The following is a 19,246-nucleotide window of genomic DNA, read 5'->3' on the forward strand; positions in this document are numbered from 1 at the left end:
TCACCTAAGCAGAGCAGTGTAGTATTCTCCTTGCAGAAGGAAGGCATGAAGCCAGTGGGTGAGTCTGGAACCAGTGTCTGCTCACCTCGTGTCAGGGTGTTTGCACTGTGCAGCCGCCTGCTATTGCCCCAGTACAGCCCAGCTGCACACAGACCAACAAGAACACCAGCACAAATGCCACACAAAACAGAGATTTGATGCCTTCCCTGCCTCTGCCACTCAGTCTGGTCTTCCACAAGCATGGATGGTAAATCTGAGCCGAAAGGGAGCTCTCTGCTACAAACAGCCCTGGAGAAATTACTGGCACTGCCATACACTGGAAACAAAGCATGATGCAGCAGTTTGTAAATCACAACAAAACACAAAGCCCAGTTTGATCTCTGTGTGAATTTACAGCCTGTAAAATGCAATATGGTTCTTATATAAAAGAGGTGAAAGCTTATAAAGAAGCATTTGCTTTGATATCTTATAGGTAAAAAAGTCACAGGGTAATAAAGCTTCCTCCATTCTCTCTTCTAATCTATAATCTAACTTTCAAAACCTGAAAGGAAAAAAAAAAAAAAACCAGAAAAAAATGATAAGCAGATATGCCATGTCTGCATTTGGAAGACAGACTCATTTAGAGTGGTGACAGGTCTGTCTTTCATGAATGTGGAGCAAGGAATGTGTGTCTCTTGTTTATTGAGGTGCCACAGAAGTACTATCTTAGCAGGACTAGGCAAAGCTCGGGCTGGTTAACTACAAATATACATAATCTGCCATGGCTGGGGAAGAGAAAGGGGTCACAGTTAGCTGATTTTAAACATACCCAGTTTACTTGCAGGGCTTTTGGTTTTATTCCTGTGCAATTTGACCAATTCCTCCTCCCCTCTCAGCAAATCCCTTATGTTTTAGCTGATAAGTAGTAGTAGCAAGGCTGTTACACACAATCAGGAGAATTGACAGATAAGAGGTTTAGTTTAAGGATGTAATCAGCAGGAGTAAACACTAGACTGACCCAGCTGTAAACAGTGGAAATAAATGATAATATTTGTCCTGGTCACCTACTGAGCTATTACACACTTTCCACTATGTAACAATGTAAATATAGTGACCACAGTATATACAGCAGGCAGTGCAATCATCTGGTTTTCCAAGCAAGAAAACTGAGCTTTTAGTTGATCTTTAAGAATTAAAGCAATTTCTGATATTTTTTTTTTAACAGAGCTGTCTTTTTGCTCAAATCAGCATTTCACTAACTGTGGATGTCTGATATGATGTAAAATACCTCAAGCAGAAAAAAGTACATCTGTTATACTAAATTATATTTTCTTTAATGCCATTTGAGAACAGTTAACAATGAAAAAAAAAAAAGAGTATTTCTCAAGAAAAACCTGTGTTTCTTTCACATCACTTCATATAACTGTAGGAATGTCTGGCTCCTTGAATTTGTATGGGAATTCCAAACTCAATTTCCACAGAAACTTATAAACAAAAAGCAATATCAACTCCCATATACACAATTTTCAGTATTCCAGAACAGTCAGATACAAGCAATGTGAGACTACATTTTGACACCAACAAAACATGGGATAAAACTGAAATTATAGCCCCAGCTTTCAGAAATGACTGCATTAACTCATGAAATGCACTTAGTGTTCCTTCTCAATATTTAAGCATTTGCAGTTCCTAAGAAAGATAGCATCAACACTGTCAGAGATGCCATTGAGTTTTTTAAACTTACATTTTCCAGCACATTCATTTGCAATGTGGTGCAAATGAAACTGCTGTGTGCTATCTCACCACCCTATCAACTGCTTTATGAAACTTTAAAGCACTTTAACAGGATCATTACAAGAGGAGCTTGGGTGATGTGCAGCAGGCAGCTTAATTGGAGGAATTCTTTGCAGTGACTCTTCTTACACACCCTTATTCAATTTCTATAGACTGTTGAATGACCTTGTCATCTTTGCTGCCCTGGACTAAAGCTTAGCTGCAGTCATGGCTGTAACACAATATAAATAGATCCCAGGGAAATTAAACAACTGAAGGGCGAGTCTCTGGGGGAATCCTAAGTGTAGTAGGTAGCTGGCTAATTCTTCAGCAGAAGCTTCCTTTCCAAAGAGGAGTGCCATGCAGGGTCACAAAATGTGCCTTTGTGTCATTCAGACTTGGACAAATTCTTCACTTGGAAATATTGTCCAAGTCAAGGAACACTGGGAAATGCACTTTGCTTTATTTCTCCTCTCTGTAACTGGGAAGAGGCAGAACACAGGAGAGCTTTCAGACAGGGAAGCTTTTCTGATTAAGACCAAACTTTTTGGAGTACATCATACACAGGAGTCTGACAGAATCTAATTTTTTTTTCCAAAACTAGTAGATTGGGGCAGGGAAAAATGCCAATGGGTAATATAAAACCAGGGTAACAGGAGAAGTACCAGGGCTGTTATGCACCTCATGTTAAACAGTTCAGATGACCCCATCAGCACAGGAGAAGCTTTCCCAGAGAGAAAGCTTGCATTGCAGTGTCTCCAAGCCTCTCAGGAATCATCAACCACTTTATTAGTTGAATGGTTTATTTTATAACACACTCCATACTCTCCATTCCATGCTCCTGCCAAGCGGCCCTGCAGAGGCAGCAATGCTCCCAGCACAGGACACTGCACGCTGCCAAGCAGCCCTGCAGCCCAGGCCCTGCAGAGGCAGCAATGCTCCCAGCACAGGACACTGCACCCAGGCTGTCCTGGGGAGGCAACTCGCAGGGAAAGGCCAAGGAGCTCTGGGCTCCCAGGCTCAAGGCATTTTCACCAAAGCAAACAGACTCGTTTTTCCATCCCCTAAGGCGTCTGTGGGAGACGTGCTACTCTGATATCATCATGCAGCAAAAAAACAAAAGAGCACTTACAGAACATGTGCACATATCTGCCAGTACCTCCTGGCCTCAGGGTTTTGGGTGCATTTACTGGTACCCAACATCTGCCTTGTCACCAAAGTGCAACTTCCTGACACCCTCATGTAACTGCCAGCACCAGGGTGGCACAGCTCCCACACAGCAGTCAGGGAAGAATGAATTAGCAAAGTGAATCCTTGCTTTCCTCCCTCCCTCCAAGTATAGAAGGCTTGGAGGCTAAAGGCACACAATCAGCAGTGGCATTCATTTAATTAATTACCAGCATGATAAGAACTGAACAATGAAGTTCAGTGATTAAGATTTCCAAGCAGCTTGAAAAACAGTTCTCATCACAGCACCAGAACTGATCAGGCTTTCCTGAGTTTGCCAACCAAGAAGTTGAATTTGATTTTATCCCCCCAGATAAGCTTCAGATGGTTCTTCTGAGTCACTGCCATCCTTGTACAGGCTCCTCTTTCCTACCAGGGATACAGCTGCAAACCCAGTGAGCTCTGACAGACAAACACTCCACTCAGCCCAGCAGTGACACCAACTTCATGGAGGCACAGATGCACCTGCACACGATTTAAGTACTCTTTGAAAATAGTAATCTGAACACACTTAAAGGGGGAGCTGAGCTTTTCTGGACACTGTCTTTGTTTTAACTTTCAAGTTTTTTCCAATCCCTCTCCTGTTGCACAGCCAGAGAGTTCCCTAACAAACTCTTCCACCAGCAAAATTCACTTCAACTTCTGAACACACATCCTGAACCATTACCTGGTACCAGCAGACTTATCAAGCCTCACAATGAAAGACTTGCTGTGAGGGTAAAATTTCTAGACCAGGAGGAATTAAAATAGAAAAAAATCCATGGTATGCACCCAAGGGTCTGCTCCTGTGGCATATTCAAGTAATAATGGAATTTTACACTGAACAAGGAAATGGCCTGCTCTTGAAAAATAAATGCAAAGACCTTTAACACAAACAAATGTCTATGTGAAACTGTGGATATTTATTTTGAGAATAAATGATCAGATCATTTAATTCTGTTTACATGGTGACTATCATGTAAATAATCCAGTTTAAAAACACACAGAAGTAACTGGGTAGACCTACACTGGAGAAAAAGAGGTCACGTCTCAGAACACAAGGTAGGAACCAACAAGAAACTAAAAATATGCAGCATAATATTCATATTGCTACATTCCATGTTTAATCATTGAAATCTATTTCACACTAACATGGCTGATTCTGCTTTATCTAGCACAATTATTCTTCCATCAAGAGTCCTGTAGACACTTGCAATAATTTACAGTAGCTATAGCAAAGCTACCAACAACCAAGCAATCAACAGTGCTTGCAATAACAATGCTCATGTTCTCTCTGGTTAGAGACAATCATGAACTCTCATTTTTGATGCACTCTAACTGCCACAGGGTAAGTGAAATGTCTTCTTTAATACACATATCTTGCACAACTGGCATTTGTACCAACATCTGCAGAAGTTCCATGGACGGATGTATTGACATGCTCTAAATGTCACTAGAAGTCTGTCTGCAGTTTATTAACTATGCAAAGGAGCAGGGAACGTCGGGCAGCTGTAGGTCATGACAAAGACATGAAGAGGGAGTGCTTGGAAGCCATACAAATTCTGTGGCAACAGATAATGCATGAGAAACTGCTCCTTCTTTGCACTGGGAAGTACCTAGGACTGTAAGCATATTCTTTCAAATTAGGAATAACTTTTCCTTTTGACCATATTATGCAACATACATTATACCAAAAGTCTTAACACACACCTTTCCCCTTCAAGTTTCACACTTGCAGTGTTCTAATTCCTGTAGCTCATAATGAAGACATTTATTTTAAAGACTCTGTCAATAAATCAGTAGTTTAGTGTCCTCAGGAGAGGCAAATGGATGACAGAAAAGTCCTCAAAGCTTCTGTGCAGTTCATGAAAAATCAGTTTACCATAGACACAAATGCCAGTGTGGTGGCTTGCCTTGTTACACCTCAAGTTGTACCAGGTAGGACCACTTCCTAATAACTAATAGTTTTCATTTTTAAGTGCATAAATAAAGTAGGTTATTCACAAGAAATAAAAAAATGAACAAATCTTCTTCTTGATGTGTGGATGCGGCCACAGTCTTTGTGGATTTACATATTGCATACAATTCTACCTGCTATAATCACCGTGTGTGCAGCTGCCAGAGGCAGAAGATTGGCTTTGTACTGCTTTCTAAGAAATAATTTGGCATGCTCAAGTATTTCAAGCAGGCAGTTTGGCAAAGGGCAAACAGAGCAGTCAGACAGGCACTATCACTACGAGAAGCCTCTGTGAGCTTTCCAAGCTGCAGTGTAAGTAATCATCTTAGCAGTGGAAAATCATGACCTAATCAATTTTCCTAAGCTGAGTCTTTTGTAGCCGTAGTGATGAATGCCTTTTACTGTAAATGCTATAAAGAAAAAAAAAAAAAAACAAAAAAAAACAAAAAAAAACCAGCAAAGAAACTTAGGAAAATTCATATTTGATATATACTTCAAATAACTCAATATATTCCATTAAAAAAAACCCAAACAAACAAACAAAAAAAAAAAAAACAAAAAAAAACAAAAAAAACCACAAAGAAACAACTACTCTTCAGTGAAGCCACCCAGCAGCCACACAAATTATGCAGATGTGAAAAATATAAATTACAGCAATCAGAGTATATGGAATGTATCATGTTTTGGTCACCATATTTAGATACTGAGAACTATGATAAAGAATAAACACTCAACACATCACATGCATCATGACTGAATGGTTAACTCAAGCACAATAATTCTTCCTTCTTGCAATTTTCTCACAATTCAGTCAACTGCAACCATGTGACATGTCAAAGTTGTAATTTCCCAACTCACTTTTCTTTCATTTTCCCATCTGCCTACATGCTTACTAGGAAGAAAACACAACAAAACCACACAGAGAATATATATTTTAATATAATTCTGTAAAATAGTATTTTCATCTGAGGAGTATTAGTGTACTGAGAAAATCCATATAATGTAGATCACACTGGTAATAAGTTTGCAGGTTTGAAATTACAGCTTTTTATTGCATAATAAGAAAAAGATTTATGCACTTCTGTCCTAGGACACACAGACACCACATCCTTTCTGTGCTCTTCTGTCTCACAGCTCTGTTAAACAGTCGGCCACTGCCAGATGCTCTGGCTAGAAATGGTCACAGATGGTCAGTTGTCCAGTTAACAGACCAGAATACGTCTCTCAAATCTCCCCTAAAATTGTATCTCAACTGTATGCAGCAGATGAGAATACTTGAGCATGGGCAGGAAGGCATTTGACCTAGTTAAGACTGCAGGCTGACTTTGATAACTTAGCCAAGATTAACTCTCCACAATACCACCAAGTAAACTATCTCAACACATTTCAAACAGCAAGTGGCAAGTCCTATATTACCTTTGCTGATTATGTGATAAATTGCATCTTTTGACGAAAGAAACTCTCAGTTCTGCATGCAAACAAAGTACCTTCTACCTGGGGATGAACCCAACACATCTGTGCTAATACACATTGCGAGCACTACTGGAGGAAAGAGAATCAAGTGACCAGTGGAAGGACTCCAGTGGTACTCAGCAAGCCCTGTGCTCAGTCCTGCAAATATTTACCAGTGCTCCTTAAAAATATTAACAGGATTATAACATGCACAAGAGCTACTTGCTTCTATGTTGAACAGTGCTCGTCATGCAGTATACCTGTGACAAAGGCTATGAGTAAGACAGAAATAGGCTAAAAATAGCAGAGAAGAATCTCTGGTGTTTTATATTAACCTTTCACTGTTCCTAGATCAGGAAAAAACACCAAAAATATTTAAAACCTGCATATCAATGTGAATATTAAAAAGACATGTCATTTACTAGCAGCATTTACTAAGTTCTGTATCTTGTGATAAGTAGTTGGGTGTCCTTCCAACTTATACAAGATTTACAAGATCTGGTTATCTAAGTGTTGTGCAATACATATTTTGTGAGAGGATTATTCCCTCAGAAGGTTAACTCAAGACTACAAAGCTTATTGCTGGGAAAATAGGTGGCCAAACCTAATTCTGTTGCCTTACAGGTGTAGTGATTTAAGCTCTCTAAGGTATCACTATCTTCCAAAAGAGATGAGAAGTATTTTGTACACTCACCCAAACCACTGACAGTATATTCCAGGTCACTGGCATCCAGCAGAATGGGTCCATTCTCCTGCTGCCCCTCTTCCTTGTAGTAGAGTTTGTAGCCCTGGACAGCTGCAGTGTCCTCCGCGTCCTGCTGCCACTGCACTGCAATGGTTGTGCAGTTCATGGGCTCCAAACGCAGCTCGGGAGACTTCGGTGCTGGGGTTGAGAAATACACAAAGAAAATAGTCTTGTATTCTAGAAAAAGCTATTTTTCATGCAAAAATCTGGATGTCCATCAGTCCAAACTTCACTCCAGACTTTGATTCTAACTCATCTGTGTAGTCAGGTAATTAGTTCTTTCTTATGATATCTGGGTCCCTATAACCTAAATCTAACAACTTAATTTCGAATACAACAGAATAGAAACAGCTTTTAATTCTGCATCTTAATAAATCAATAAATTTATGAGGTAGTTATTTTTAAGCAAAAATGAAAGCATTCCAAAGAAAATTACAAAGTTATTTCCTGTTTTAAAGTGAGCCAGAGTAAATATGATTAACAATACCATCACACTTCATCAAGCATTAATAATTCACTTTAGTAGTCAAAACTCAATTAAATCCAAAGCAGAAGGATGTGGACTACAGCTAAGGAATAAAGTTAAAAATTCGAATCTGCATAGTTTTCAAGCTATTTCTGTGAAGCTGAATGTTCTTTCTGCATGACATTACTAAATAATAATAAAATCCAAAGCTCAATTATAACAAATTAGACTTCACATATCAATTTGCATATTCAAAATATATATGCATTTTTTAATAATACAGACATACAGGGAAGAACTCAGATCCTTAATTAGAACATTACACTGCTAATGTGCAGCGTTCCAGTTTGCAGAAATGTATTTTACAGTGAACAAAATGGCACAGGAAAGTCTGCTTCTTGCATGTGAGCCGCTCAGATGCTTTAGCTTCTAGCCTCATTTTCCTCTGCTCTATGCAATTTGAATTAAGAAGAAAATTTAAAAACCCAACAACCCCAGAACCCCTTGCTGCTGAGCGCACAGCGTGCCAAGAGTTACCTCTGACACTCGTGGCTTTGGGAGTTCGGTGCGAGGTCCACAGGGACGCCTCTCCCCAGCCCACCCTGGTGGCAGCGGTGATGCGCACCAGGTAGAGGCTGTCCGGCCGCAGCCCCTCCAGCAGGTGCTCAGCGGCCGTGCCCGGCAGCTCCAGCACCTGCACCTTGCTCTCGGTGCTGAGGCGGAAGGACAGACGGTACAGCACCACCTGGCCACGCCGGTACTTGGCAGGAATCGGCAGCCACGAGATGAGGATATCTGTAGGGCTCCTGCTTGTCAAACTGATTTCAGGAGCTCTCAAGGGAACTGAAAAGGAAAAGAAAAAGCTTTTGAGCTCAGGGAAAAGAGAGAAAATTCTTGTCTGATACCTCAGCCCACAATGAGATGCCAGTAATGTAAGACTAAATAATCCAGAAAGTTCTGTAGATTCTTCTTTAAGGATAATTTGACACTTCTCACATTTCTCACCTGCTGCGTGCAGAACAGCTTAAGCAAACTTTTTTCTGTAAGGCTCTCAACATTTTCTTCTCTTATTGCTGCCAGCAGTAATCAAAGGCAATCAGCACCTGACTGGTCTGACACACTGCCTGCCAAGGCATTAGATGCAGCAGCTCCAACCCAGGGCCCAAACAACAACCTGCAGTCGAACACTTGGTGCATGTTTTCTTCCACTTACCATGTAATGAGGGTTCTGATAAAGAGACTGGCAGACAACCAGAAATGGCAGTGTTCCATGCTGACAAAGCTTAACCCTGTCAGAATTTATTAATCAGAGCTAATGATCTACACTAAACAGTGTGTTGTTGCCATGATGTTCAGATTAATTAAATCATTGCACAGAAATAAGTCAGCAGGTCCTTTATGAAATTCCGATTCTACTAAAAAAGGCACATAGACACAAAAAAAACCCAAAACAAAACAGGTTATTTTTGTTTTAAATCCTAAAAATATTTGATGGTAGCCTAAATCCTATGCTACTGTCAAATTCTCATCATGAAAGGAGTTCTTAAAGATTAGACACGATTGACACGATTTAATGAAATGTCTTTCAGCATAGAAAGAGACTCTGTAATACCCACTGTTGCTCTGTCAGAATGTTCTTTTATTCTCATTCCTTTCATGAGCTGCTGTCTTGCACTGTGGTATCCAGAAGTCTCACTGGTACCAACAGAAATTCAAGACCCTCAGGAAATGCTACCACTGAACTGCACAGTTTGACTCAGTGCAGATAAGAACATTCACCAAAATAACTTCTTACCATCTTCAAGGGTGTGCTGAGTCACATGGTCTGACATCTGACTGGCTCCCAAAGGCATGTAAGCTACAATATAGAAGGTGTAGTTGCTGGCTGGCTCCAAGTCATCAATGATGTAATGGGTTGTATCATTTCCAATCACCACTTGGTACTCTTCATTATTTAAACCTGGAATAAAACAAGGGTTAGACAAACAAAAATTGCTGAAAATCCTCAAACACCACAATATCTTGGCTTTAAGAGCTTATGAAGTTAATTTCATGTTCTTCCCCAGACTGCCTCTATTTTTTCAACCCTGTTCAGCAAAAGCTCTTTTATGCACAGGAGTAACTGTGTCTTGCTGTAGTATAGGTTGTGGTGTTTCAGGATTTTCCTCAATAAGGGATGCTGAATGCAACTCTAAACCCTATTTAGCATTAGTCACAACAAACTGTGCTCACTGTACAGTAACACAAGGGACAAGCTCTAATAGCCTTATCATTCATATCCAGCTTCTAAATCTATTTGTTTAGAGTCAGGGTTTTTTTTCTAAACCTATTTACAGAGCCTTTCTATAGCAGACTGTGAGGAATGTGAGGGCTCCATTCCATCAAAAACAAAACAAACACCCTCCTGCCCCCCCAAAAGAAACAAACAAAAAGAATTTATTCAGCAAAAGGGTCTCATTTTAGCCCTGCAACTGCTATTACATTTGATTGACACGTTTTTTATTTTAATTTGGAGAAAGGCCAATAAGAACAGACCAGAATAATCTTCAAAAATGTTTGGCTCCTTAGCAAGTTGTTAAAAAAGAAAAAAAAAAAAGAAAAAAGAAAAAAAATTGTCAGCAATTCACACTAAAATATGCATAGTGATGGATGCAGCAGTCCTTGTCTTTGTTGGGCTTTATTCCTATAGAGGAAGGCTATAGAGTGGACCAAGTGTGGTGAAAGCTGCTGTGTTAAGGAACAATTCACACCAAGTGCATGTCAACTTAATCAAAACTCTGTAAGAGCCAGCTCCTCCTCTTCACTACTGAATTTATAAACAAAACGAAAGGCAAATTCCACCATTAAGTTTTCCCACATTTATGAATTAACTTGATAGCATTTTAATTAGACAAGATTACGAGCATCTCACAACAGACTAGTTAATGACTTGTTAATTAGGAATTGCAAGGCACGATTTCTGACCTGCTAAACAAGATCCTTGAGCTCAAATTAAAAAGACTTGTTCTCTCATTGAATGGATTGCTGGGCCTCATGCAGAGGCCCTAATGAAACAGCCATAATAGAGAACAAGGCTTGCCTTCCACCACAATCAGTGTCCCCTTTGTGCCTTTTCTAAATCACTAACAAGGAATTAACACACTCCAACATGCACGCTCATCAGACCCTTATTCTTCTTGCTACTATGACCCCAATTTGAATGTAAAATATTCTGCTAAAAGAAACAAAAAACAAATACACAAAACCCACACCTGTTAGTTTTTTCAACCAGCTTGATTAAAACACTAACTTTTTTCTATATAGGGAAGAGAACCCGAACTTGTTTTTACAGTGAAACATCAGATTATGTGAGTTGTGAAATATAACAATAAGTGATGGCATCTTTTGTATTCAAAGCACCTACCACACCGTGATGTCTATTAAAAAAACTCTTTAAAACTGCATAAATTAATGCATTATCCAGTTTTGCTTTCTGTTTAAAGTTTATGGAATCAGAAGCATCAGTACAACTTAGGAGACTTGGCTAGCACTGCTTTCCTTTGGCAATACTATGTTCTTTCCTCACACTTGCAAAGGAAGTTCCTAACTAAAACAAGAGAGCAATACGTCCATAACTTTTTTTGTTTATACATTTATGTTCATAAGAAGCTTCAAGCAAAGATAAAACCTAGTCAGGTCAGATGTACCTGAGAAAAATGTTAACCTTCATTATGGTCAGAAAGAGGGTGTGAGGGTGAAATGGGGAAAGACAAACTGAAAGGAGTAATGAAAGCAATACATTAATAGATAATATTTACTTTAATAGATAATTATCTAGAATTCTTAGAGACCAAATAAGATGTTGACAATGTCAACAGTCTATGTTAGAACCGACCTGGTACGGTGTGAATCTCACCAAAATATTGTCCTTAATATTTAATTTTCATTTCTTTAAATGTAGTTGTTTCTAAATTTACATTAAAGAGATGGTGGATAATTTTAAAATGTAATAATTTTTCCCAAAGGCATTTTCTAGACTTTGAATAATGCCTCTAATATGAGAGCAAGATCCTCAGACAGGTTTACAGACTACCACTCTATGACTTAGAAAGTTATGATTTTTACATAAATGCAATCCACTAGCCCTTGAAGTTCAACATTTTTCTATAAAATAAAACAAAAGCAATGTTTAAATTCTGATGCAAATTTCTGATACTGTGCAATCATGTTACAAAATTTAAAATGCATGCAGATCACCTACATTTTGAATCCCACCACTCTCGCTCTTTACACAGCCCTCTCCACTCTCCTTGTGTGGATTGTTTCACTAATGTGAAAGGATGCACAACATTACATTAAATAAAATAAATACCACAAGGCAGTCAGGAAAGATGAAAAAATGGGTATTTGGGAAAGTACGTTCAAATCAGAGGTTTCTGTTTGGCTGCTTGCTTTTGTTTGAAGTTTGTTTTGTTTTTTACACCAAGACAAGCTATAATCTCATTTCACAAAATATAACCTTTGGATAAGACAGCAAATAAAGCAGGGCCTGCAAAATTGTTTTGCAGAAAACATATTCCAGAAGATACCTCCTTTCACTACTGTGCAAGATTATTTCCTGCACAAACTTCCCTAGGGACAGTTTCCCCGTTTTCTTTGAAGTTATCTGGTCTCTGCTCCCCACAATTATCCAGATAAATTATCCAGTGTGACTTTATTCATATTAGCTCTAAGAGGGGATTGTGAGAACAATACCTCAGTGACTGAAAGAGTAGGGGGTAATTTCCCACACCTCTTGTTCTCATTATCTTTTAAAACTCTTTCCTTCCTTCCTTCCTTCCGACAAAATTCTCCTGTGTCCTGAAATATCCCACTTGCAAAAGCAAATGTGGCTATTCCTGCATCAGCATTAGAGTAATTAAGCTGTCCTTCCTGTCCTCTGCTTAGCAGATGGCAGGCTGGTATTCCACACAGAGCTGAGCATCTGCAGTCCTGTCCTTGAATAAACCACTTACTGAATAGCAATAGAAACAGAAATCACTCTGAGAAAACAGGGCTGCAATGCTCCTCACTTGAAGCCATGCACCTAACAATTTTTCAAGTCATTAAGCCATCACCTTCTGCTTTTGAAAAATGGACCACCTTAATTACCTTAAATTACCTTAATTACATAATACTAAGGAATTTTAAAATGTCTAGTTACTAATTTTTATTCCAACTATCCATTCCATTCCATACAGGAATTTTTATACCATTTTGGAGACTGGGATAAGCCACTCATGGCCATCCAGCCTTTGCATAGACTTTTCTCATTGCAGGAGACCAAGGGGTGAGAGAAGAGTAGATTTTACCATTTGGCCAATGTTTCTTTTAAGAGAAGGTAGTGAAGACAGAGTATCAACTATTTTACCCCAAATATATATATGAAAGCCAGTAAAGTCACAAGAATTTGGGGATCTAGACAAAAGAGCAGTCTGTGGTGAGAAGTTCAGCTCTGTAAGCCTCCAGGACAATGCTGTATGCTCTGTTCTTCCCTGCCATGCACACACTGAAGAGGAAAGGCAAAAATTCCTGCTGAGGACAGAGGGAAATCCAGAGACCACTATGGAGGTCCCAAGTTCCAAGGTCCTGTCCTTCAGGACCTGCTCACTGGAGCCATCAGACGCAGGTAAGTTCCAAAATGAGATTATGTGGGAAAAACCTTTCCCCCCCTGTTGATTAAGGTATGCATTTATATGCTGGAATGCTCTGATGCAGGCCTAAATATGAACCACTCAAATCTGACAGTCTTTGCAAGGACATTCAAGTTCTTGTCACATTGAAATCATTAGATGGCGTTGAAATCAAACTGCTTACCTTCTGCTTTCATGTAATGCACAGAGTATGCAATCACTTTGTCTGAGTTGTACAGCGGCCTCTCCCAGGCCAGCAGGATTGCTGAGCTGGACATGGTTTCAGCGTGGACGTTGTAAGGGGCACTGGGCCTGTCCTCTGACATAACCACAGTCAGCCTGGCCCTGGAGAGAACGGAGCCCTGGCTGTTCTCGGCCATGCACTGATAAATGGCATCGTCTTCAGGAATGATCTGGTTAATCACCAATTTACTGCATCCAAAAGGAAGAAAAAGGTGGAAAAGAAGCTCACATCTTGGATAAACTTAGCTCCATATAAGTGAAACAAGTTATGTTTGCCTCTGCTTCCTAAGTTTAGTATAATTGATTTACATGCCACAAATTTTTCTGTTACAAATGGATGTTCGGCAGTGAAATTTAGCACCTTGAAGCGTTCTGCAAAACCTGCCATGTTTCTGTTTGTGCCTGCAAAGCCAGGCACAGTAAAAACAAAACATCTATTCCCTCCTGCTAAAGCAGACCCTTAAGCTTGTCACTCTTTAACCTACTCTTTAATATAAACTCAACGCTCAACAGAAGTAGTAGCAAGATTCTGCTACTCTGTAAATCTAAAGTAACTCTGTGGTGAAACTCTTCAGTTCAGCCCTGCCCACCCTCCCTGCCAGGTAAGGCACTTACCGTAAAAAGCTTTACTGATTTTACGTATCGATTAATGTGCACCCATCACTACATTTAATGCCCCATTTCAGGTTGACCCGAGTTCTATCTTGACTGTCTACAGCTAGCTACTGTAATGTCATCTTTTGGTAGCGCATCACTAGCACAGCTCTCCTACAGCAAGTGCAATCTTACCTGTTGTACATTTTTATTCTACCATTGGAGTGTATTCTCCTTCCATTTTTCAACCATGAAATTTTGGGGGCAGGATTTCCTTCTGCTTGACAAGCAAAACGAGCAGTACCAGCTCTAGGCCTTGTTAAGCTTTCTGGCCATTCCACAAATGAAGGTGGAGCTACAGATGAGTTAAAAGAGGAAAAAATAGTTTAAAAAATCAAGCCCCTACAAATGCAAAGACAGTCATAACAATAATAATAATTAGTTTTCCAAATAAAAACTTCTCTCCTCAAGCCACTTAAACACACATATAGGCAAGCAGAAAGCACAATCCTTGTAAACAAAGCACATTTGTTTAAAGATACCCTATCTGCACAGATAGTATTTTTGTTCATGCATTTATGATTACAAACAAACCAAACTCCAGAATATGACATACTGTTCTCTCATAGATACACGTGATATATTTCTACTTGGTTACAGGGTCCTTTTCTGTGTTGCAAGCCTGTCTTCCCAGAGCAAACATTGCACCTGGGTATCTCCAAGTGCAAGCTCACAACTCAAATCTTCAGTATCTGACACTTCTCATCTAAGTCAACAGACAGAAGAACGCAGCCACAGTTCTGTGATCTGCTCAATCTCTGCAGTCTCCCTACAGCCCTTGGCACAGGATGTTGGAGATAAAACATCAGCCCAGCACCCAGCAGAGCTCAGAAGGACAGACACAGGCTGCCCAAGCACTGCAAGGGAAGCAGGCTCACCCAGCACAGTGAGAGTTGCCATGGCCACGGTGAAGTTGCGCGTGCCGGGAATGGTGGCCCGGCAGACGTAGACCCCAGCGTGCTGCACCTTCACGTCAGAGATCATCAGGTTCCCGTTGCCAAGGACCCGCGTGTTGAACACATCAATGGACTTGTGGTCTGTGAGAGAGCAGCAGAGGTGGGTTACAAGGCTGTTCATCTAAATAATTTAACTAAATTGGGTTGTCTGTGCGGTGATGGCTTAGATTAGAGTATAAAAGTCAAAAAAATGCAAAGGAAATCACAGCTGAACTTTCAGAGGTTTCCAATTTGCATTTACTTTGCTCTTCACTAGCTACCTGACCATTCAGATGGTTGGGTCTCATCACTTCTTAAGTGGTTTAGATCTGGAATTCACCACCCCAGTTGAAGTTAGCCTCCCATCTGCCTAGCACTATGATCCAGTTCATCACTACCAACATCCACATCATCTTTACAAACAGTGATCAACCACCTCCTGAATTACACTGCAGATGAAACTAACACATTTGCTTACCATGCATTTTCTCCTATTTTCACAGCAAATGCTCTATGACTATAATGTGAATGTTTTTCCTACTTGTTTGTCTGTAAGGGCCACTGAATCAACCAGGAAAGATAAATTTATTTCTTACACTTTGAAAAAGAGAAATGGAGGAAATTTTTTCATGGTTTGCTTCCACATGTATAGTCCTGACTTCCACATTTAGGTACATGTTGGAATGAAAATAGAAAGTAGCTTTCATGAAAAAAATGTGATGCACTGCTCAATATTATTATTCTTACTGCATTCCCTCTTCTCCCCTTCCAGGCTGACTGTCCTGGGTTTGTCTATTCATAGTCCAAATGGCCCATTAGCACAAGGTGCAAACCACATTCTCACAGGGCTTCTAAGAAGAGTAAAAGGAACTCTTACAGATCTGTTTCATGGATGCAGCCATCCCAACCTGCCCTCACCACCCGTTCTACTCCAGTCACCACCCTGCCTGTCGCTGTGCCCACCCTGTGCCCGGGGCAGTGCAGACTGACAGCAGAAGCAGGGAGCCCAAAGCTTCAGAAAACCTCGGTGCTTTTTGACAGCAGTACTGAAGCATGGAACTGAAAGTGTTTCACCCATCCTACCTTAACCTACTAATCGTTACCTACTGCACAAAGCCTCAGAACAGAAACCTAATTGCTCAAATCCTTTCTTTCCAGTTTTACTTCCTCTCCACAGGCTGAAGGTCGCATGCTGTAATTTTAAGACCTACCTAACCGGCTCCATGAGATGATTGGCTTTGGATTCCCTGTGGCTACACACTCCAGTATGACAGTTTGATGAAGAGATGCTGTAATGTTTTGAGGACCAGCTATTATAGATGGCTTGTGAAAAGGCTTCAAGTCTGAGGCTTTGCAGAGATAAAAAAAAAAAGATAAAAAGTGAGCACAGTTGAACAAAAACTCAAAACAGATTTTTTTAGGGACATTGAGAGTTACATTTACACCAAAGCTTTATTTCAGTAATTGGGGAAACTTGCATTGAACAATATTTTAGCACAAGATAAAAGCAAGCAAAATTACTTGGACAAGTGGTTCACTTACAGCTTTTCAAGGCTTTTAAGTGTTTTTGCTATACTGTACGAAAAAGAAGATGGTGCCACTGAAAAGAAATCTCACGTGGCAAATACCTGGAATGACACTCAGCACTGCCTCGGTGCTCTTACGTCTATTGGCTGCAGTTGTGGCAACACATCGGTAATTCCCAGCATCCTTCTGCTCAACACCATAGATCTGAAGCACTCCTGTAGGCAGAGCAGTTATCCTGCCACAGAAACCAAAAATAAGAATTGTAGATAAACATTCAGCCAGTGAACACAGTCATAGAATTAACTCCTTGATTTACAAACAGCCATTGCTACACTGACCCCAAACAGCAGGCTGGAGACTCAAAAACATTCCCAATACATGACTCACCTTCCTGCCTTTCTGAACTGAGGGCAAAATTCCCCTCAGCACCACAATGAGAGCAGAGGAATTTACTTCAACAAGCAGATCTTTCTCACCCTCAGAATCAACCATCCCAGCCTTCTTTAGCCTGCTACTACATTCATACTTTTCAGGTTGGCTGATTTTTTACAGCGGTTTCTGATACATGGCCATAACTGGTGTACAGTTCTCAGAAACCCACCTGGGGTTTCAACTTTTAGTTTCTCTTTTTTTCTTCCTTTGCATGTGGGGTATCTTAGACATTTCAAATGGAGTTACAGGTCAAAAATCACAGCAGTCAATTCAATGAACACAAACTGGACACGGAAAAGAATCTAGCAGAGAGCAGACTGCATTATTCAAGTTCATCAGTTCTTGAGAAGACCTCCTTGCATAGAATTTCCCTGGTATCAAGTGTTTTAACTCAATTTTCTGTATATATAAATCTTTATTGTCCCTCTAAAGAAAAACAAGTTTAGCATCAATTCCTCAATGAAAGCAATCCCGCTAGTTCAAGCCACTCCCAGAGCCAAAGTTCATCCAATACCATTCCCCACTGTAATGCCTGTTCCTGAGGATGACTTGCATACAAAATTCATCAATAGGAATTCAAAGATCAGTGATTGCTGTGCAGATAACAGTGGGTGACTCTGGTCTGCACTCATAACACCTATTTAAAATTCATTAGCAACCTACCTATGACCAGCTATTCCAATAGCTGACATGGAACCTTTTTATTGTAATGGCATGGGCAAGTATTCCGATTTTCTTCTTGCAGCAGGATCAGAATGATAGCAAAGAATAACATACATTCTAAAATGTGTAACCCTACATACCTGTCCATGACTAAGGGTAAAGTTGTTCTGTTCACTTCCCATGTCACAGTGGCAGGAGGGTTTGCTGTTATTTTACAGGCGAATCGAGCTACTCCACCTTCTTGGACTTCAGTTGAAAGTGGCTGGACTTCAAATGCAGAAATGGCTAAAAACAAGAGAACAGCAATTTTAAGGGACTAAAGTGAGAAAAAATTCCTGGTTAAATTAAACTAGTTCATAGATCAACTTGTAGAAATACCCAGAAATACTTCACATTGTCCTTTTATTTCTGTATGCAAAGAAAGATGGATCCAACTGCCTTGTCAGCTTAGCTGAATAGCCTGTTTTCACGTTGAAGGTTTGCTTAAAATAACTTTGCTTTAACCTAATTCAGTAAAAAAAATGTTTCAATGAAAATAAATATGACACGCTCAAATAGCATGAAGTATACAAATTGACTGGCATGCAGCTGGAAACCATATCAATTATTAGACTAACAAAGTTCAAGTCAATTTAACTAGTTTGGGACAGCCTTAAAAAATTTGACTGCAATAGGAAATTTCCAAAACAACTTTTGGTTCCTGACTCACTTTAATAAAACAAAGCATTTGCAGAGTTGTAAATGTTCATGTGTGGTAAGAAAAAGAAATCAAAAAAAGATCTCAAAATAAGTTTAAGCAGGTGAGAACACTTTTATCCCAGCAGTCTGAGCAGTCACCAAGCTAACATCTGATGCACAGAGCATCAATGTCATTTTGAGCATCTGCAACTTGAGGAGTTCACAATATTGAGCCAACTGAAGCGGCAGATCAATAGATACTCTGCAGCTAATAGCTAAGAAATTGATCAGTTGTTGGATGTCCTTGCTCAAAAACAAGGGAAAGAAATAAAAAACCTGCTAATTAATTGCTTATTTACTGCTACTTATAGAACAACTAACAGAACAATTCTTCATAAGCAACTCCTTTTGGATAACTCAACACACATAATTTCACACATTTCCATCTCCTGTAACTGCAGAGAGAACAATCTCTGTAAACCTAATGGTACTTTTTTGTTGTTTTTTTAAAAATCAGATTCCAATTAAATTTCCACTCCTGTATAAATGTTACAGAAACATGGTTGCAATAGATAAACCAACAGTAGAAAGGTACACGTCTCTTAATATTCAAGTTTTGTGTATAAATAATTTCTCTATTTTACTTGTTTATTAATGGAAAAGGTTTTTCGTCCTATTGACTTCCAAGACATCCTCAAAAATGCCATGGGAAATACAGACAGCACTGATGCACACCAGGCATTCTACTACTCCCATCATTTTAATGGTACAGCACAGCATTGAGAGAGGAATATTGGGGTGTGAAGGAAACATGAACTCACCTGGTTTCTTCCCCCTCTCCACGCACAAATTAACTCCTAGCACAGGCCTAACCACACAGCTGAA

General features: G+C 39.8%; 1 protein-coding gene across 1 annotated transcript in view; it reads right to left on the bottom strand.

Annotated features, from left to right (window-relative positions):
* PRTG (protogenin) overlaps positions 1–19,246 on the bottom strand; it is a 76,702-nt gene that overhangs the window by 29,249 nt on the left and 28,207 nt on the right. Inside the window, 9 exon segments of the mRNA XM_041468939.1 lie at positions 7,062–7,250; positions 8,116–8,421; positions 9,374–9,538; positions 13,414–13,661; positions 14,262–14,421; positions 15,005–15,163; positions 16,273–16,410; positions 16,690–16,823; positions 17,824–17,968. Of these exon segments, the coding sequence (XP_041324873.1) occupies positions 7,062–7,250; positions 8,116–8,421; positions 9,374–9,538; positions 13,414–13,661; positions 14,262–14,421; positions 15,005–15,163; positions 16,273–16,410; positions 16,690–16,823; positions 17,824–17,968 (1,644 nt within the window).

This window comes from Pyrgilauda ruficollis, unplaced genomic scaffold (genome assembly GCF_017590135.1).
Source record: "Pyrgilauda ruficollis isolate IOZ18807 unplaced genomic scaffold, ASM1759013v1 scaffold23, whole genome shotgun sequence".
In the NCBI taxonomy this organism is placed as follows: domain Eukaryota; kingdom Metazoa; phylum Chordata; class Aves; order Passeriformes; family Passeridae; genus Pyrgilauda; species Pyrgilauda ruficollis.